Source organism: Medicago sativa, chromosome 2 (assembly GCF_051527215.1).
Source record: "Medicago sativa cultivar Bolivia chromosome 2, Bolivia_mono, whole genome shotgun sequence".
NCBI lineage: Eukaryota > Viridiplantae > Streptophyta > Magnoliopsida > Fabales > Fabaceae > Medicago > Medicago sativa.
Genome location: NC_140750.1, coordinates 53,717,383 through 53,738,424, shown reverse-complemented (window position 1 = coordinate 53,738,424; position 21,042 = coordinate 53,717,383). Strand labels below are relative to the sequence as shown.

The window sequence follows — 21,042 nt, the reverse complement described above, 5'->3', positions numbered from 1 at the left end:
GCGGGTTTGGTTTTGCCAATGTGTTCATGGATTGGATTCTAGCTATCATGCAATCCGCTCGCCTATCTATTTTGGTGAATGGAAAGGCGATGGGGTTTTTTTCTTGCTCTCGTGGCGTCCATCAACGGGGTCCCTTGTCCCCGCTCTTTTTTGTATTGCAAAGGAGGTTCTTAGCAGGGCTCTTTCCATGGCTTGTAATGCGGGCAAGATTGTGCCTATGTCGTATTACCGTGAGGTTTCTCTTCTCACGCACATTTTGTATGCGGATGACGTTTTGATATTTTGTGCAGGTACAAAACAAGATATTAGGTGTCTGCTGAAATTTTTTAATGACTATTATGCGGTGTTCGGGCAGATTATTAACAATAGTAAGATCCGTTTTTACTCGGGGGCTATGACAACCTCTCATTCTCAGATGATTGCAGTCATGCTTGGTTTTAGTGCTGGTACCATCCCCTTTATTTACCTCGGTTGTCCTATCTTAGAAACTGAAGGTTGTTTATTTTCAGTCAATTACCGACAGAATTAAGGTGAAGCTTGCTACTTGTAAGGGTGCAATGCTTTCAATCATGGGTAGAGTTCAAATAGTTAAATCCATTATTCATGGTATGCTTGTTTTTTCTTTTCATATATACATGTGGCCGAGATGACTTTTGCATAAGTTAGACTCTTGGATAAAAAAATTCATATGGAGTGGTGATATTCTTACTCGTAAAGTTTGTACGGTCTCTTGGAAGATTATTTGTCGGCCTTGGGTAGCAGGATGTATGGATCTTAAGCCTACCTATCTCAGAAATGAGTCCTTGATTTTACAGCTTGCTTGATATTTTTCGTCGGAGGATTCTCAATGGTCGGGGCTATTACGAAAGCGTTTTTTCTCGAATGGCAACCCACTTCAACACTATTTTAAATCTTCGGTGTGGTGTGGTATTAAAGAGCACATGGGTACAATTGTTGCTAACTCTATGCGTTGTGGGCACGGGTGAAAAGATTCATTTTTGGATTGATAATTGGCTTGGTAATCGGTTGGTTGATATGTTGCATGTAGCGCCCAACCTCCATACACATTTAATTGCCTCGGTGGCTGATGTTATTGTTGATGGGGGGCTGGAATATTCCTACGGAGGTGTTGGATGCTCCCGGGGTGGCAGAGCGCCTGGAATCCATTGTTTAGCCTACTACTCTCTTACCTAACTCTCTTGTTTGGTCTCACTCTTCATATGGTAAGTTATCTGGAAAACAAGCTTTTGCTTTCTTACGTCCGGTTGATGTCGTTGTTCATTGAGCTATGTTTATTTGGAAGGCTTGCATTCCTCCTTCCCATTCTTTTATCTTATGGCGCATCATGCATGGTGAAATGCCCACAGACAAGAATCTTCGTCTCCGGGGTTGCATCATTGTTTCGGCCTGCAACTTCTGTTTGAGGACTGTTGAATCTTCTGAGCATCTGTTTCTTCGCTGCACCTTTGCAAGGGAGTTTCGGCATTGGCTAGGTTGTATTTTCAATATTGTTTTCGATGTTGCATCTTTTTAGTCCCTTTCCCACTCTATTCTGCCGCGGTGCTCTCCCCAAGTTCGAGATATTGTTGTGGTTGCGGTGGTGCACACATTGCATCACATTTGGTTGTCTCGGAATTCTTTACGGTTTTCTATGAACACGGTTTCAATGCATGTAGGTCAGGTGGATATTCATGCCTCTATTAGTTTGAGTGGTAACATTTCCGGTGGGAAGTGTATTGCTTCCGATGCGAAGCTTCTTGATGCTTTCTCGGTTTCTCTTCATAACCGTTGTATCAGAGATACATTGTTGGTGTGTTGGAAGGCGCCCTCAGCCCCTTGGTTAAAAGTGAACACAAATGGCTCGATGATTGGTACTCTTGGCACTTTTCGAGGTTTGTTTCGTGATCATTTAGGTACTTTCATGGGCCCCTTTGCTTGTAATATTGGAGTATCCACAATTTTCAACGCTTAAATTCATGGATTTATCCTCCCCATGGAGTATACCGCACAAAATGGATGGAAAAACGTTTGGTTAGAGAGTGATTCCACTAGTGCTTTGTTGGTTTTCAGAAACCAGTCGTTGGTCACGGTCATGCTTCGAAACCACTGGCACAATGCTTGTAGCCAAGGGATTCAAGTTATCTCTTCTCATATCTTCAGGGAAGGCAACTATTGCACCGATTTGTTAGCTAATTGGGTCATTCGCTTCAGGACACGGTTTGGTTCTCTGTGTTACCTCAGGCTTTGCACGTTGACTTCTTTATGGACCGAAGTGGGATGCCTCGTTATTGGTTACCTTAGTCAGTTGTTTTCTTTATTCCTATTTGTCTTTCGCTTTTCTTTTGAGGGTTTTGGCCTAGTCCCCCCTCATGTATTCCTTTTTCCTTTTTTTTTAAATAAAATTTCATTTAAGCTTGGCGGCATAGGATGGGGGTTCTTCGAGGTGCCAACCTAGTTAGGATGTCGTTGCTTCCCCTTGATGCCTGTCCAATCTCCTGACTTAGCAAAAAAAAAAATTACTTTTTAAAAAGTATTATAAAATTTTCATAATAATAAATTAAAATATGTTATGCACTCTCTTAAAAAATATCTTTCCGTCCCAAATTATATGTCGCTATACAACACCAATGAAACATTAATGTTATTTTTCTTGTTATATCCTTAATTATTTATTACTCTATCTTTTTTCAATTATTTAATTTATCTTTTTCATACCATTTCTTAAGGACGATTTTGTAAAAAAAAACTCATAATATATTGTCCAATATAAAATTAATTACATTTCTTAATACATGTAAAATGTCCAAAACATCACACACACACACACACACACACACACACACACACACACACAAAGGGACTATAAGTTAAGGGTGTTCAAAACCAAACCAACCCAATAGAAAAACCGCAAACCAAACCAATCCAAACCAAAACCGCAAAAACCGCACTTGGTTCGGATGAATTCGGATGACTATTGCACTGAACCGCGCGGTTCGGTTCGGTTTGCGGTTTGCATCTCAACAACCGTACCAAACCAAACCAAACCGCAAGAATAATGAATATTACTTAAATATGTACTAGCCCAATTACATAGCTCAAGAATAATCTCTTTTGATTCGATTTTTCCATCGTTGCACCATCAGGTTCGATTATAATTCATTTCCATCTCTTTCAATTCATTTCCAGTGATGAATTTGTTTTCTTTACTTTCCAATAATTTGTTTCATGCTAATGTTTCTTCTTAATTTTACCTATTTTGATATAAGTTTTACCTAATATTTTATCATATAAACATCAAAATAAAATGTCCTATGTTTATTTTGTAACAAGTTGGCAATATTAGAGTTAATGTAATATATTTTTTATCTCGCGATAAACCGCACAAACCGAACCAATCCAAACTGCATTGGTTTGGTTTGGTTTGGTTTGGATGACTTTTTAAAAATCAACCGAACCAAACCAAACCGCATGCTTTTTAATCTCGCTGTTTGGATGACTTTTTTGCTCAAAACTGAACCAAACCGCACCGCGAACACCCCTGCTACAAGTTATTCGCTCTTATTTATATACATGTTGAAAAGTGTCAAAGGATTTGACTGTCTTTTTCTTTTTTCTTTACAATGATTTGACTACATTTATTGCTATTGATATGGGTTTGACTTTCTTTATTGCTATTTCTATGGGAAGGGATATAATTGACTAAAATTCCAAATAAAAAAATTAAAATACGAAAAATAATTATACATCTCTTTATTACAATATGATATGCACAAACCTTTTTGATAAAACCATATGCTTATTTTTAAAATAAAAAATAAGATATCACATTATGTTTCTCTCTGCAATCTTTCATTGTTTATTCACCTTTTCAACTTGTCACAGTCACGAACAAACCCATTGGGTGCTGCCGTCACTACTGTAAGTATATATTGTCCCGTCTTTAGCTTCAAATATCTGTAAATTAGTTTATTTCTTTCAACATGGGATACGTCAATGCTATAGTTAATACTGAAATTATTGTATGTTAGTTAAAAAATATTGAATTCACTGAAAAAAAAAAAACACCATTATCAAAAATCCCTCTAAATTCACGCAGCACAAACTTGATAAAGCTACTCGTTTAATACGAAAACTTACAGAAGTATTTTACTATCAATTTTTATTTTTTTCATATATATTTTTCGATCTATCAATCTACTCGTTTAATAAATGAATTGAGTACTATATCACATATGTGGAGAGTTTTTGATATTTTATAAATATTAAAAAGCTAGATCTGATCTACAATAGAGTTTAGAATTACAAAATTTTGTACTATATCTAAAATATGAGAAGTTTTACAATCTTAGGGTCATATCATTTTTTTTAAATATCAGGGTCATATCATGAAGACTCGGCAATATAATGCATTTTTCTTGACAAACTTAAAATAATTTGATTTATTTTTGAAAAGCAGTGGTTCATGGATGCTGGTAATGCTTCTATTGCTCCTCCTAAGGGAAGACACACTAATAGGCTTACTGTAAGGGATATTGCGTCAATGCCGTTACGTATCCCTCCAATCAATCGAGTAGGACAACATGACAATACAAGGACCATGTCAGGTAAGTCTAGTATGAAGGAGCATGCCAATATTAGTTGACAATTATGTTATCCTTTTATTTATCTGTTCTCGTTATTTAGATGTCATGTATGTTGATAATTTGACAACATCACTACTACAATTTTGAGCTTTAATAGCACTTATTTAATAGCGCTTTAAGTAAAATGCTATTAAAAAGTTGACACTACAGCCTTTATTAGCGTTTTCTATCGGGCGCTATTGTAAGGTATAATTAAGAAATGGTATAATAGCGCTTTAGTAAAAACGCTATGATTGGAGTTCCTTTGTTAGCGCTTTAACCAAAACGCTATATTATTGAACTCCATTTGTTAGCGCTCTAACAGAAACGCTATTACAGAGCATAGAAAAAAAAACAATAAATTAATAAATAAAGGAAAAATATGATACACGTCGTTCCTCTTTCTCTCCACCAAAAGTCCATCTCGTGAAACCCTCCATCTTCATCGTTCCGATCTCAATCTCGTCCAATCTCTTTTTATTCTCAACTCCATCTCGTCAAACCACCACACAGGGAGCTATTTGCCTTTGAACATGGTCGACGAGGACGACGACGGCAAGCCCTCACGGCATCAGTAATCAAGGTATGCTATAAGGATTTGTTGTTTATAGATTCACAATTCAAAATCTCACTTGGATTCATTTGATTTGAGGTTGTTACTTTTTTGAAGAACAAGGTGATGGAGAGTTTCAATTTTCCAGAATTTAAACAATTCCCAAATAAGTGTTAGGGTTTTCCACTGTTGTTATTGAATCCTTTTGTTTTCGTGTAATATGAAATTCGTGCAAATTTTGGGTTTTTTGGGTTGTTCCTAAATCAAATCAAAGAATTTTTTCTTGATTTGAGCGTGTGTGAAAGTAGATTTGGTGATTATACATGAGATTTTTGAGACTTTTTGTCAGCTCCTAGTTTATTTTGGCTGTTATGTTGATTTGGGATTGTTTGCTGAAGATTATAGATTACATGCAAAATAAGATGTGGATGAAAGGATTTTGGTGTCTGACTTTGTTATACAAGTTCTCCTTCAACAAGTAGTTCAAGCTATGGTTGCAGCCCTCTTGTTTGCCGTAAGATTTTGAGATGCAAAGTTTTATAGTTTTCCTTTATTTGTGGGTGGTCTCTTTAATTAGACACTATACTGAGTTAATTTTGTATTTCCAAAACTCGATTATAGAGGTTTAATTGCTTAACAAATCATTATATTTGATCCCTTACTCCCTTCATTTATTTTGATTTTTGAGGAAGATAACAAAAAATTGTTTTCATTATCCTTTATTTATGTAGTCATTGCACTAATGGACAATTGTTTAATGATAGAATTGGATAAGCTAATTAACTAAGGTGAATGTTACATCAGCTGTACAAGCAAGGAAGGGAAAATACATTTTGAGTTAGTTTACTCTTTTAGCTTCTCTCTAGATAGTAGATATATGAGTTATAGATGATATGATTTAAGTGAGTGAATGAATTTCAAAATATTGATTAGATTATACATTTTGAATTGTTCTGGTGGTGGTTATTTATATTATTAATGTATTGATTTTGTGAATTATATGATGCATGACTGTTCATTAATTAATGATGACTAATCCAAAGTTAAAAGTCTATGGCCTGCTTCTGTTAAGTTTTCTTAAATGAATAGAAATGAATCAGTGGGACTTATATTGCAGCAATCTCAACAACATATTGATTATGTCAGGATTCGCTTTACTTAAAATTGGTGGAAGAATGATTTATTCAACGTGGTAAATGAATCCTATTGAAAATGAAGTTGTGGTTGTAGAGGTAATCTACTTTGAGTGCTCTATACCTTTATGAAGTCATGCTAGTCTTGACTGATAAAAGTGCTCTAGTATAAATATTAATAAGCTAGAGGCATTCTTCCATAGTCACAAACACAAATGAATAGTGTTTGGCCACACATAATTTTTTTTTTAAATACTAAATCATTTTACTATCAATTTTTTTTTTCATTATTAATTTTTTTTGATGTGTGTTTTCCCAAACATTATTCATTTACGCTCGAGACTATAAAAGAATTCCTCTAATAAGCTAATCACAAATTACCTTTGTAACATGTGTCTTGTTGTAAATAGCTATATTCAAATTCTAACATTCAATCAATTGGATCCCCCCATAAATATGGCCACATTAACACGTTGATGGTATAATTAAGAAAAAGTATTGTAGGTGACTAAAGTTATTTCTTGAAGATTCTTAAAAAATAAGTTGAAAGGAGATTAGGTGCAGGCTGATCCATTTTTGTTCTTATATATGTTATGTTTTTGTTTGCTTTTTTTCTCTTGGTTTGGTATTGGATTTATTGGATGTAAGAATTTGTTGTAATTTCAGGATATCCAACAAGTTATGTGATCAAGATAAATGTATATTTTTAATACAACTATCTTAAATAAAGGTGTGAGTTCAAATTTGGTTTCTGAACAGTTTCTTTTCTTACATTGTTTTTGTTTGGCTATGGACTTGTTGAAAATATTGTTGGGGTTGTATTATCTTGGTAATTGTAGCAGGGTACTTGGCTTTTGCAGTTCTGTTCGGAGCGGTTGGGGTCTAGGTAGCTACAAATCAATGTGTTTTTCTGCTATGATATGGTGATTTGGTTGCTAGCAGTTTGGGCTGCGTCAGCTGTGTTTGTAGGGGTATGTTGGTATGCTTTCAGGTTTGTTTTCTGCTGCAGTCCATGTATTTTTGAGGTCCTACATCTATGCTCCTTCATTTTTGTTTTTGTTTCTTATCTTAGGAACCCTGTGTTGTTAATTTTTTCTCTCTAGTTGTTGCTTTCTTATTTTGTATGTAAAGAAATATTTGTGTGGACCTTATTGTAGGTAAGTCATAGTTGCTTGTTTGGTTGTCTTGTTGTCACATATTCTTACATGGCATCTTGTTTATGATTTGCTTTATGGCTATAAAATATTGGTGAAGTTAAATACACCTAGGTATGGATAAATAATAAAGAATCACTAATCCAATTAGAAAGTTTATATAGGTCTTTTATTCAGTCTTGTACAATTCCTAGTTTTACACCTTAAGATATTCCTAACTATCTATCTAGTGCGTGTGTGTTAGTCTCAGTCATGATATTGAGTTTGTACTTTTTACTGTTTGTTTTAGCCATAATGAGAGCTGCATTTTGGATGGTATAATGCAGAATCATAGCATTTGATTATAAAAATCAAATAAGACAATTTGGCTTTCATATACTTGTTTTATCACATAAGACAATTTGTTTTAGTCATTAAATTTTTTATTAATAATAAATGTGTCAATGTATAGGGAGTTTTTCTAGTCGAATGTATAGGGAGTTAGTAGTTACAAAGTGCACATATAACTACTTTCACTTAATATTTGGTTAGTGCTAACTGCTAAGTTGTATCGTGTGTTAGTTTTTTGCTGCATATATAGTGGAAACCTGTATAGTTCTTCATTCAGTTTTCTCACATTCAATCAATGAGATTAAAGAAACACACTTTGTGCCTATAGTGTGATAGAAGTGGATGGAAATTAGGTTGGATTGCCAAATTGTTCTTGCCACTTTGTCTACACATAACATAAATCTTTGTGTAACACCTTGTAGAAATCCTTGTACAACACCTCAAATGTAGACCCGTATTGCCAATTCTAACATGGCATTGCTTAAAGATTGACACTTTTAAAATTATGCATTAAGATTGACACTTTTAGATTATGTCTTTTAAACTTGCTGCCTGTGATGTTTATTTCTTGGCTACACCCCTACATTGGAGTGAGTAAGTTTTTCACAATTGGCATATGTATACTACCTAAGAAAAAGAGGATTTGTCATATGTGTTTGCTAAGTGACATAATAAATACATAATCAAAATTTGAATATGATAAAGAGAGGACTTATATCTGGTAAATTAGTTGACTTTAATTTGAGTAGTTGTAAGAATAAAACATTTGACATTTGAGGGGGGTGTAAAAGAATATGTATTCTTTATGGAATTTGTTCACAATGTCATGTCCCTTATGGAGAGTTTTTGGATTTGTTGATGCATTGCTGAAATCATTTTGTCTACCTTGCAATCTTACTTCAGGTTCGTTAGAATTCTCGAGGTCAACCAGTTGGGGAAGAAAGCCAAGGTTTTGTCAGCTGCATTGGAGTCATCGTTCGTCACATTGGAGTCATCGTTCGTCGGGAGGTTCCAATTTGTATGGAAAATTGGAGAAAAAAAACCAAGGTTTTGTTAGTTACTTTAGGTTTGTTATCGTTCATATATACGTATTGTGCACGAACTTTGCATTTTTATGTAAGTGTACATTAGATATCATGTGTAATTAAGTTTTTTATCAACACATTATTGTTTATTTATATTAATGGATTACTAATGTTTCTGATTTTACATATTTTTTGTCTGGTTGACAGATGCTTTCAGTTGTGGATGTAATTTAAAAATAATAGGGACTTTTATTAGCGCTTTTCTGAAAGTGCTAATAAAAGGGGTAATTAAGATAGCGCTTTTCGGAAAATGCTAAGAAACATCTGTCTAAAAATAGCATAAAATAAGGCTTTATTAGCGCTTTTCTGAAAGCGCTAATAAAAGGGGGTAATTAAGATAGCGCTTTTCGGAAAACGCTAAGAAACATCTGTCTAAAAATAGCATAAAATAAGGCTTTATTAGCGCTTTTCAGAAAGCGCTATCGAAACATAGCTATTTAATAGCTTTTGGAAAGCGCTATTATAGGCTCCTGACCTTTTATAGCGGGGGCTTTCTTAGCGCTTGAGAAGCGCTATTAAGAGCCAAAATAAGTGCTATTAAAGGGGGTATTTTGTAGTAGTGCATGTAATTGAAGTTTTAGAAAACACACGTATAATTATTTGTGAAAAGATATGAAAAAAAATGAATAAAAAGCAAAAGAAAATTATCCAAAGATTTGTTTTAATAAAACTTAATTAGGCCCAAGATTGTGTTTAAATGGTTACATGTTCCCCATGTGTGATGTGAGTAAGTTTGTATGTATAAGAAAAAAATAGATCAATAAAAGTTGATATATTTAGTACAAATTTTAAACCAAATTTATCAACTATTGATCAATTTTTACATATATTTTAAAATAGAGGGAGTATTTATTTTAAATTGTTATGTTCGTTGAGTTAAGTTTGTTTGACTAATTCACTATCATTTTGTAGCACCCAATATAAATGGAAGTTCATTAGAGAGGGAGAGTATAGCTTACCAAAGGTATCATCATGGAACTATTGGCTATAGAAATGGTGTTAGGGTTATTCGTCCTCAACCTATACGCCCACAACACCATAACTATCGTCATCCAACAATTGCAATGCATCAAGCTCTATCCAATCCTCTAGGTGGTGCTACAATCCATGAACAAACAGGTCTTCAGATTTCTAATGGAGTCGTGATCAACACAACTCTCGACCGTCGAAGTTTTAATCCCTTTCTCTATGTCCGGGAAAATGTAATATTTCTTTCCTGCTAGAAAATTATGAAAATATACAAATTAGAAATAGCTAACATATATTCCATTAATTGTCTCTTCACAAAATTTAGTGACTCTTAATATTGTTTTATCTTCTTCAAAATTTTATGTGAAGGCACTTTGATCTTGTTACTTTTTAAAAAGAATGATTAAAATAAAATCAATGTATTTGCATAAACTTATTGATTTTTTTTTACCAGGATATATTTGCTTCCTTATTAATTGATTCTCATTTATATGTAGGATGTTTCTTTGAATGAGGAGCCAGAAAATCTGGTTGACCAACATCGAGACATGCGTTTTGACATTAACGAGATGCCATATGAGGTAAGAACATACGAGGAATATTAGCAACACCATTTTTTTTTTTAAATACTGCTAAAAACATATATAAATATTAAAATTGTAGTTTCCTATCAATGTAGACAAGAATAGTGTATTTATTAACTGAACTTCATTTGTACGTAGGATGTCTCGTTGATTGAGGAAGTGGAAAATCTGGCTCTCCAACATCAAGATATGAACTTGGACATATTCGGCATGTCATATGAAGTAAGAACACACACACACACACACACACACACACACACACACACACATATATATATATATATATATATATATATATATATATATATATATATATATATATAGGTTTTGCTAGAAGCCACCCATGAAGGTGTCTTTTAGCAATCTACACCTCAAGGTGTGATTTCCACTTTTAGTTATAACTTTGCTAAAAGACACCTTCATAAAAATTAGTTGGTGTCTTTTAGCAAATGCTCATAGAATAACTTGCTAAAAGACACATTCATTTTTTTTTTTTTTTTTTGAGGGTAAAAGACACATTCATAAAAGGTGTCTTCTAGCAAATATATAGGGAAATGTTAATTTGTGCCCTTGGGGTATAAGTTAAGGAACCAAAAGTAGAAGTTTTTTCTTAAAAATTGTGCATTCAATGTCTTGAAAGCTTCAAAAGTTATCTTTTCAACATAAAATTTATTACTTAATTCTATTTTAAATTCCTTAACTTTGCCCTTAGGGCACAAGTTAACATGACTTATATATATATATATATATATATATATATATATATATATATATATATATATATATATATATATATATATATAGAGAGAGAATGTATCATATGAGAATGATATATTTATATGAGAATGATGAGAATGAATGTGAGCCTTCAGATTAAAAGGAATGGCTGAGATTAGATTACCACTTAAGTGAGTCATGTGACAATGTCATGTGCCATTCAATTCTCTCTCCTCCACAATCAGAAATAACTCCCGCCCTAAATCTTCTCCTTCTTCTCACCGTGTCTCTTTGTATTCCACATCTTCTTACCTTGTCTCTCTACCTTCCACTGTTCTCGTTTCAGGTACACTTAATTCAGCCATTTTTTATTTCTTTTGAACAACCATTCCTTATTTCTATATCTTAATATTTTGATTGTTACTAGTTATTATTATGCATGTTGCCAGCAGATATTATTATGCAATGCTCCGAACCAGGGACGGACCCAGGAATTTTTAGTAGTGCAGGCCAACCGAGAGGTAGCAACGAAGCTACATATTCCAAAATATATTCAATAAAAAAATCAAGTATAAAAAAAAAGGGGGGATTAGACGAAGACATCATCAGAAAGAAAGAAACCTAAGACTTTATTACTCCATCCGATCACAATTATAAGCAAAAACTTTTTATGTTCATTGAATAATTAATGTATCTAGTCACATTTATAGACCCGATACATTGATTATTTAATGAATCTAAAAAGTTATTCTTTATTTATAAATGTGACAGGAGGAAGTACATCACAATTTTTCTCTACAGTTTCCTCATATTTTGAAAACATTGAATTATTTTCTCATTTTGATTGTCAATTAAAATATCTCTATTTTTTAAAACGTTGAATTATTTTCTCATTTTGAATGTCAATTAAAATATCTCTTATTTTCTCACTTTCTAATTTTTCTATGCCTGTTCCTGTTGTTAATGCTTCTTCTCGCTCTCACGGTATAAAATTAGAGTTGCTTTCATGTTTATTTCAATTTGGGGATTTGGTAAAAAGTAGTCTTATTATTAATTGGTTTATTTAATTTATAACTTGGTGTGAGTCATTATTACCTTATCAAAGTTGTTGATCACACTACTATCTGATCATTAGGAAGTGTGTGGGTAGTATACTAGTATTTATTTTGGTTCTTTAAAACTAGTGAGGGCCCAGGCCCACAGGACCCTACACGTGGGTCCGTCCCTGCTCCGAACCTAAATTGTTGTTGCTAGTTATTATTATGCATGTTGCTAGTTATATTATTATGCATGCTTTGTTCATGTGTCGTGTTTTGTCAGTTTATTTATTTTTTTATGATTAGGCATGGCTTTGCTCATTTTATTATTACTATTTATTTTAGCATTCTAGTTTGTTCATATTTCCAATATATTGTTCATCTTTGATTTGACCATCTTTTTATAACATATGTTTTCGACATCTTTTTAGCTATGTTCAATTTAGTAATAATTTATTTGTTGTTTTTATTTTTTTTAGGATTAATTTTATGGAGTTAGATGATAATGAAGTCGATTTACCCTCACCGTCGAAAGACGGTAATGATCCAAAAAATACGTCGGTGGAATGGATTCCTACGTGTGAGGATGACCTCAAACCCGTGATTGGCAAGGTATTTGATACTTTAGAAGAAGGAGGTGATTTTTATAAAGCTTATGCTTATGTTGCTGGTTTTAGTGTGCGTAATTCGACTAAAACGAAAGATAAAGATGGTGTCAAATGGAAATATTTTCTTTGCTCAAAAGAGGGTTTTAAAGAGGGAAAAAAAGGTAGACAAGCCACAATTGCTTATTGCTGAAAATAGTTTGTCTAAAAGTAGAAAAAGAAAATTGACACGGGAGGGATGTAACGCAAGACTTGTTTTGAAGAGAACTATTGATGGTAAATATGAAGTCTCAAACTTTTATGAAGGTCATTCACATGGGCTAGTCTCACCTTCAAAGAGACAATTCCTAAGATCAGCAAGAAATGTAACTAGTGTTCATAAGAATATATTGTTTTCCTGCAATAGAGCTAATGTGGGGACTTCAAAAAGTTATCAAATAATGAAGGAGCAGGTCGGAAGTTACGAAAATATAGGATGCACACAAAGAGATTTGCAAAACTATTCAAGAAATTTGAAAGAATTGATCAAAGACTCTGATGCAGATATGTTCATTGATAATTTTAGAAGAAAACAGGAGATAAATCCTTCATTCTTCTATGATTATGTAGCTGACAATGAAGGGAAGTTGAAACATGTGTTTTGGGCTGATGGAATTTGTCGAAAAAATTACTCTTTGTTTGGAGATGTGGTTTCATTTGACACAACATACCGCACAAACAAGTATTTTATGATTTTTGCACCATTCAATGGAACAACAAAAAAAGAGAACGAGGCTTTGTAAAGCTTGCAAGCAATATGCATCCCATGATAGTCACAATTGTCCCACAAAATCCTCTTCATAGCTTTTGGTAAGATAACAAGACTTTGTGTATTTAGTCACACACTTATTCTAAAGATATAGTTAATTCATATTTATTATTGTTTTTCTTATATGCAGGGAATGGAACATGGTATTGGAGATAGGGACCTTTTTGCTTTTTGTTGAAGAAGCTATTTTTTTTCTTTTTGTTGAAGAAACTGCTACTTAGAGCTGTTGAATTTCAATTAGTTGATTTCAGTTAATTTTAGAGATGATGACTATATGCTACAACGATATACTCAAGTTCTTTGTAACTTGTTAGGTGTTTTTTGGTGACTGGTGGCACAAATGTATTGGCTTCTGTGATGTGCGTTTAGCTGCTATTTGGTAGCTGTTATGCAGTTGAAAGTTTGGTTTTTCTGTTTTAGGCTTGTTGTTAGTTAACAATATTGAATATACACTTCATATGTCCGCTTTTTGGCACCCACGTTTTGGGTGGTGTTGATATGCTAAGCCAGCTTCTGCTTTGTAGTTCTTTTAGCCTTTTGAAATTCTTGTGCAAGGCATTTAATATATAATGTTGGTTCTAATTTCAGTTTTTTTGTTGCTACTATTTGTTGTTTCTAGCATTTTCTTTCTGCTACTTTTTTTGGCTGATGCTTGTTATTTTTTCATCTCAGCTTTTGGTTCTAATTTTCTGCACTATTGTTCAAAAACCTGTGAATTTTCTGCACTCAGCAAGTGCTTCACTATATACCAAAATGAAATTAAACTACTTCAAATAAACACAATATTGATATATTTTTTTTTGAATTGGGAAAATTTATTCTCGTCGAGTTTGTACTATAAATAGTACCCCTCGCGGGAAAAACGAAAATGAACTAATAACATCAGGTGCCGTATATATGCGAAACACCGAAATCCCAACAAACAAACAACCGATACAACATAATTCCAAAAAAAAAAACCACCCGAAACCAAAACTAATCCTGATGCAAAACTATACTTAGGGGTTAAATAGGTAGAAGAAACCAAAACAGCAATAACAATGTTGTAACCTCCAAACCCAGCCGAGCATACAGTTGCCTCAACAACAGCTCCGACAGTCCCAACAGCAGCGTACCAGAGCTAAAAACCAACACATACTGTGAGAAATAAGTCTCCTAAGCCATAAACAGCAATCCAGTTCCTTTAAGCCATGCCCCTTTCCTCACACTTGATGATCCTTCCAAACCACAATGAAATTCAAATATCTCCCATGTCCCTGCAATTATAAACAAGAGTACAAGCAACAACATTCAGAAACCATGTCCAACTTTTCTATCAATTAACAGTGCAAAACTTCATAAAACTAACAATCCAACATACAGCCTCTTAATTAGGACTCCAATGATTTTGTAGGCTACATGTTTCAACAATAACATAGTAGTTGCATACCTCTAAAATACATTTTGTAACAACTCAAACACAGTACCAAAGAAACTCAAGCAACACATACATAAAAAAGTGAAATCACCAATTGTGTAACAACTCAAAATTGCTCTTTTTTTTCTTTTTTTTAACAATCAATTTTATTAAGAACCAATACACCAGTAAGCACACAACTGCCAACAGAATGCTCCAAATTGCTCTAACAACACAAATAATCATATTAGGGACCATATAAAGCTAATTCTTCAATTCTGGAAAATTATTAAATATAAATAAATCCCCTTCAAAATAAAACCAAAAATAAATGAATTGATTGAAAGAGGAGGAGAGATCCATTGGTTTTGGAAGCTAATTTGCTCAGTTGTGTTAAATCATTTTGAGGAAAGAATTTAACTGTATCGAGTAGGGAGATAGAGATAGAAAGAGAGAGATGACCGTCGGAGGTAGGTCGTAGCCGGAGGTTGGGGTCGCCGGAGAAGAGGGTTGCGACCGTATGGGTGTAGGAAGGTGGCGGCGGCACCTCAAATCAGTGGTGGAAGATGGCGGCATCTCGGTGAAGGTTGGGGTCGCCGAAGAAAAACGTTGTTGAGGGGGTAAAGAAGAAAACGCATCTCAGGAAGAAGAAAAGCTGAAGCGTAGAAAGAAAAAGAAAAACGTAAAGCAAATTGAGTGAGATTTGGTTAAGATACTCACTTTTAATCTCAGCCTTTACTTTTTAATCTAATGGCTAATAAACCATTCTCACATTCTCACATAATATACTCATTCTCATTAGATATGTTCTCTATATATATATATATATATATATATATGGGGTTTGCTAGGATACACCCACTAGTTTTTATTAAGGTGTGTTTTAGCAAAGATATAACTAAAAAGTTGTTAAATACACCTTAAGGTGAATGTTGCTAAAACACACCTTCTAAAAAATAAGTGGGTGTATGTTAGCAACTCCTATAGACATTTGCTAGGATACACCCACTTATTTTTTAGAAGGTGTGTTTTAGCAAATTATAACTAAAAAGTAGTTAAATACACCTTAAGGTGTAGCTTGCTAAAACACTCCCACATATAAACTAGTGGGTGTGTTCTAGCAAATCCCTATATATATATATGTGTGTGTGTGTGTGTGTGTGTGTGTGTGGGCGCGCGCGCGCGCGCGGAAGTCTTCCAATTTACACTCACTTAAAAACACTAAGGTTTAAATTAGCTAGCTACACCCACCTAAAATTATTAAGGTGTAAGTTAATAACTTACGCCCACTAGATTATTGACACTCATTTTTATAAGTTTTATCAAATTGTTTACACCCAACTCACTTATCTACACCCACTTTCATTATTTTAAATATTTTTTTATTAAAAGTTTGTCCCACACTAATTCTAAATATTGTTTTCTTACGGTTGGCTTTAATTACATAATTTGTACCTTAGCTCCTATAAGAAAGTATTATTAATCCCTTCAAAAGAAATATTATTAATTAAAGTGACACTAATATTATTGTATTTATCTCCTTGAATTCTCTCCTATTACGGTCAAATTCATATCAATAAATGACAATTTACTATAAATACGGTTAACATGATAGGTTTTTATTATACAAATAAACTAACTTCAAAATAAAATATATATATATATATATATATATATATATATATATATATATATATATATATAAACTATAACATTATAGTGGAGCTTATACTTTGATACTATTTATATATTAGCTTGATTTAAAATTAGTTTGCCAATTTAAACCAAATAACTAAAACTATCCATTGAAAAAAAAAACTAAAACTATAAGATTTTACCACTAATTTACTCTTACAAAATTGATTTTTTTTAGGCAACATACTATTACAAAATCGACTTGTAACATGAACGGTGCACTTATATTAGCTCCAATAAAACTATTTTTGTTCTACGTGGAAATTTAGTTCTTTTCAGTACATATAAAAAAACTCCAATTAATTATTTATCTTTGAGGAGGTCATTGTTATCGTTTTAATGTGTATACGTGTAGTCACGTCACTCTTTATCTATAAATGCAATGCTTCTTCATCCCCAATCAAAAAATATCAATTACTCCTTTTTGTTTCCTAATATTCATTTTCACTATTTGTCTCTCTTCCATTCTCTCTCCATCAAAAATGGAGAATGAAGCATCATCCCCTTGAAAATTTTCAAAGAGGATCTCGTTGAAAACAACTGACGGTGACTTGTTTGGGAAGTTGCAATAGCAAAGCCGATGAAAACTGTACATGCTTTCATCAAAAAAGATGTGAATGATGCCATCATTCCTTTGCCGAATGTGGCAAGCAAGGATCTTGCTATGATTTTTGAGTATTGTAAGAAGGTAATCACCAGAGAGATTACCGAGGATTTTGAAGCTGGGTTTGTGAAAGAAATTGAAAACGAAGAGTTGAAGGTCCTTTTACTTGTAACACATTTAATGAAATTGTCAATTCATTTAGTATTTTGCAAGCAAGAGGACCTTCAACTCTTTGTTGTCAATTTCTTTCACAAACCCAGCTTCAAAATCCTCGGTAATCTCTCCAGTGATTTCCTTCATACAATACTCAACAATCATAGCCAAATACTTGCTTGCCACATTCGACAAATGAATGATGGCAGCATTCTCATCTTCTTCGATGAAAGCTTGTACTGTTTTCATCGGCTTTGCTATTGCAACTTCTATCTCAAACAAGTCACCGTCGCCCGAGATCCTCTTTGAGGATTTTGAAGGGGATGATGCTTCTTTCTCCATTTTTGATGGAGAGAGAATGGAAGAGAGACAAAGAGTGAAAATGAATATTAGGAGAGAAAAAAGGAGAAATTGATATTTTCTTATTGGGGATGAAGAAGCATTGATTATATAGATAAAGAGTGACGTGACTATAGGTATACACATTAAAATGATAACAATGACCTCCTCAAAGATAAATAATTAATTGGAGTCTTTTTATATGTATATATTGAAAAGAACTAAATTCCCACGTACAACAAAAATAAAGTTTTAATGAAGTTTATATAAGTGCACTGTTCACGTTACAAGTGTATTTTGTAAGAGTATGTTTACCTAAAAAAAGGCGATTTTGTAAGAGTAAATTTGTGGTATCATAAAAGGCTTATAGTGTTTTTTTTTTTTTTTTGAAAGGATATAATTTTAAAAGTATCAAAGTACAAACCCGACTATCATGTTTAAAAAAAAAATTATATAATTTTTTATTTTAAAGTTAGTTTATTTATATAATTAAAACCTATTGTGTTAACCGTATTTGTAGTAAGTTGTCATTTATTGATAAGAATTTGACAGTAATGGGAGCAAATTCAAGTAGATAAATACAATAATATTAGTGTCACTTTAATTAATAAAACTTTTTTTAAGGGATTAATAATACTTTCTTATAAGAGTTAAGATATGAATTATGTAATTATAGGAGCTAAGGTACGAATTATGTAATTATGTAACTTTTTTTTTGTAAACATGCAATTTTTTAAAGTAAGGGAAAAAAAAGCAAAGGGAGAAGGATAAAAAAAATAATCAATTCCTTCGCACAAAAAAAAAAATATCAAACCAATTAAAAGACGTTTATTGTTTTGTAGTGATGAGTGTTGACTCCAGTAGAGAATGAAATTAAAGTCTACCATATCAATATTATAAATCAATCTAAGCCATTAATCGATATTAGAATTAAAGGCTATGATTTAGAGTTAGTTATCACACTTATTCTTGGAGTCAAAATATCCTGCCTCTATATATATATATTGTCTTTACACATTGTGTTCATGTATGATGAACTTATTAATTGAACTTCATTTCTATGTAGTATATTTCTTTGATTGAGCAAATGGAAAATATGCTTTACCAAGATGAAGATATGAGTTTGGACTTGAGCGACCAGTCTCTTGAGGTAACAATATACACATATATACATACATATATATAACAATTGTATTTGTCCTATCAATGTAGACATACATGATGCATGGCAGCATGTGATAGTGAAATTTAGAGATTATATGAAAAATAAAAAATAATTACACTTGGAATTTTTTACAATAGGAAGTTGTTGCATATCTTGAAAGGATTTGTATTGCAAACACGGGTTTACCAAAGGAGACAATTGTGAATCAGTTGAAGACAAAAATTTATTCACCAAGTCCAGTTGCTACTAATTTGGAGGAGTCACCTTCTAACGATCAAGAAACTGGTTCTTGCGTAATATGCCAGGTGTGACCTTTTCGAAACAAGTTCCATTTCAATCAATATTCTTAGAACTTTTTTTACTTTATATTTCAAAGTCAAACTTATCGATGTATTTTTGGTGAGGTACTAATTATTTTTTCCTTATTAATTGGATAGGAGGTGTTCAAGAATGGGGAAAAAATTGGAATTATTCAATGTGTTCATGAATACCATTTTGATTGCATAGCAGAATGGTTGCTTTTGAAGAATAGCTGCCCCATGTGCAAATTAGAAGCTTTGAATTTAGAAGAGGATGCATAGGAATTGATGAATTTTTCATGCATGCATATCCTTTAATTTCTTATTATTTATTTCTTGGATAATTTAATTTTGAACATAATTCATATATTTATATTGTTATGTCCTTGTTGGGCACCAGAACTTAGTATCTGTGAACTTGCGTATACTTTGTTTTGTTGGATGTGTTTACTTCAAGATATTATCTCGGTACTTTTTTAATTTATTATTTTGATATGCATGAGTTGAATTAACTTGAAGCTCTCATAGTTGTCTTTGTGTTTTACATGGTTGCATGTTATATTTAAATAGAATTGAATGCTCCATTGTGTTTGAGTACTATAATTTATCATGTTATATTCATGGAATGTGACACTCATGATACAATGTAATGTATTGTGAATTTATGGTTTAAATGTGTTTCTAGTTTTGTAAAGTATTCATTATAGTATTATTTAGTGCATGTATGATTAGATTATGTCTCACTTGGTTCTTATAATTTTTATGCTTACTTATACTATTGTTTTATCCACTTTGAATTTTGTCACCAATTTTAAAACCTTATACTTGACAAACCTTTGAACTTTCTCTATAGTATCCTTCTAACAAAAATTTTAGGTTTTTCCATTACATCCCATTTACAATCTTTGCATGTTACACCATAGTATTATTTCAAAACATACACAAATTACACCATAATATCCTTTTTTATAATCTCTGAAGGTTAGACCATACTACACTATTTATTGTCTCTGGCAACACTTTTTTAGGCAACATGTAAAAAGCGTTGCCTAAAAGTCGCTAAGGCAACGATTTACGACTGTTGCCAACTTTTTTATTGCAACCCTTGGAAAACGCGCCCAAAAATACTTCTGGGGACACTTTTGGAGTGTTACTCTGTTATATCTTTGGCAACGATTGTTAATTGTCCCCTTAGGTACTTTTGGGGACGTTTTTAATGTGTCACTATATTATTCCTTAGACAATATTTGCTAATTGTCCCCTTAACTACTTTTGGGAACAATTTTAGATTGTTGAATTATTTATAACAAAAGATTACATTTTTTCAATGATCAATAAAAATTTCCCCAACATCAAATATTTGGTGGCAATCTTCCTTACAAACTTTTGACCAAAAACACATATCATCCCTCCAAATTTTATGAAAAAAAAATTAATAAAAAATATAATTGCAATATTATTAGTCTCATTGAAAAATACAAGTATAATTTTATTAAAAGTAAATTAATTTTAATCAAAATTTCATAAAAATTAGGGTTAATTAAGTAAATTGTCCCTACAAATATTCAGAATTTCATTTTTAGTCCCTACAAATATTAAGTAAATGGTAATTTATGCGCATTAACACTAAAAAATATCGGACAGACCGACAAAAAATGTGCGTCTGATAATCACGCTTCCGTTGTCCATTATAAGCAAATTTTGAGATTTTAGGTTCATTCAATTAATGATGTATATGATTTTTATTATGAACTACATACATCATTAATTGAATGAACCTAAAAAGTCAAAATA

General features: G+C 32.6%; 2 protein-coding genes, 2 long non-coding RNA genes and 1 pseudogene across 5 annotated transcripts; 3 read left to right on the top strand and 2 right to left on the bottom strand.

The window, feature by feature from the left end:
* The first annotated feature begins 4,776 nt into the window (after positions 1–4,776).
* Positions 4,777–9,001, top strand: LOC146948900 (uncharacterized). Of its 2 annotated transcripts, XR_015027061.1 has the most exons (6): positions 4,777–5,205; positions 5,574–5,689; positions 5,940–6,407; positions 6,975–7,038; positions 7,169–7,299; positions 8,696–9,001. It is a non-coding gene; the product is annotated as an uncharacterized LOC146948900 (long non-coding RNA). The 2 variants fall into 2 exon arrangements; XR_015027062.1 differs by lacking the exons at positions 5,940–6,407; positions 6,975–7,038.
* Positions 9,002–12,517: 3,516 nt separating this feature from the next.
* LOC146948899 (protein FAR1-RELATED SEQUENCE 5-like) lies at positions 12,518–13,571 on the top strand (annotated as a pseudogene).
* Positions 13,572–14,390: 819 nt separating this feature from the next.
* LOC146948898 (uncharacterized) lies at positions 14,391–15,766 on the bottom strand. The gene is made up of 2 exons (XR_015025367.1): positions 15,456–15,766; positions 14,391–14,853 (listed from the first exon to the last, which is right to left on the bottom strand). It is a non-coding gene; the product is annotated as an uncharacterized LOC146948898 (long non-coding RNA).
* A 1,724-nt stretch (positions 15,767–17,490) lies between these two features.
* Positions 17,491–17,787, bottom strand: LOC146948897 (SKP1-like protein 14). The gene has a single exon (XM_085748448.1). It carries the CDS (start codon positions 17,785–17,787, stop codon positions 17,491–17,493), a length of 297 nt encoding a protein of 98 aa, XP_085604574.1.
* Positions 17,788–18,871: 1,084 nt separating this feature from the next.
* Positions 18,872–19,530, top strand: LOC146948896 (putative E3 ubiquitin-protein ligase ZFP1). The gene is made up of 3 exons (XM_085748447.1): positions 18,872–18,934; positions 19,087–19,254; positions 19,387–19,530. The coding sequence occupies exons 1-3, from the start codon at positions 18,872–18,874 to the stop codon at positions 19,528–19,530; spliced, it is 375 nt and encodes a 124-aa protein (XP_085604573.1).
* The last annotated feature ends 1,512 nt before the right edge of the window (positions 19,531–21,042 follow it).

Excerpts from the sequence above, each read along its gene's own strand:
- LOC146948897 (XM_085748448.1), bottom strand. The coding sequence starts at position 17,787 with ATGGAGAAAGAAGCATCATCCCCTTCAAAATCCTCAAAGAGGATCTCG.
- LOC146948896 (XM_085748447.1), top strand. The coding sequence starts at position 18,872 with ATGGAAAATATGCTTTACCAAGATGAAGATATGAGTTTGGACTTGAGC. Across the intron at positions 18,935-19,086 it reads TGAGCGACCAGTCTCTTGAG|GAAGTTGTTGCATATCTTGA; the intron begins GTAACAATATAC and ends TTTTTACAATAG. Across the intron at positions 19,255-19,386 it reads GTTCTTGCGTAATATGCCAG|GAGGTGTTCAAGAATGGGGA; the intron begins GTGTGACCTTTT and ends TTAATTGGATAG.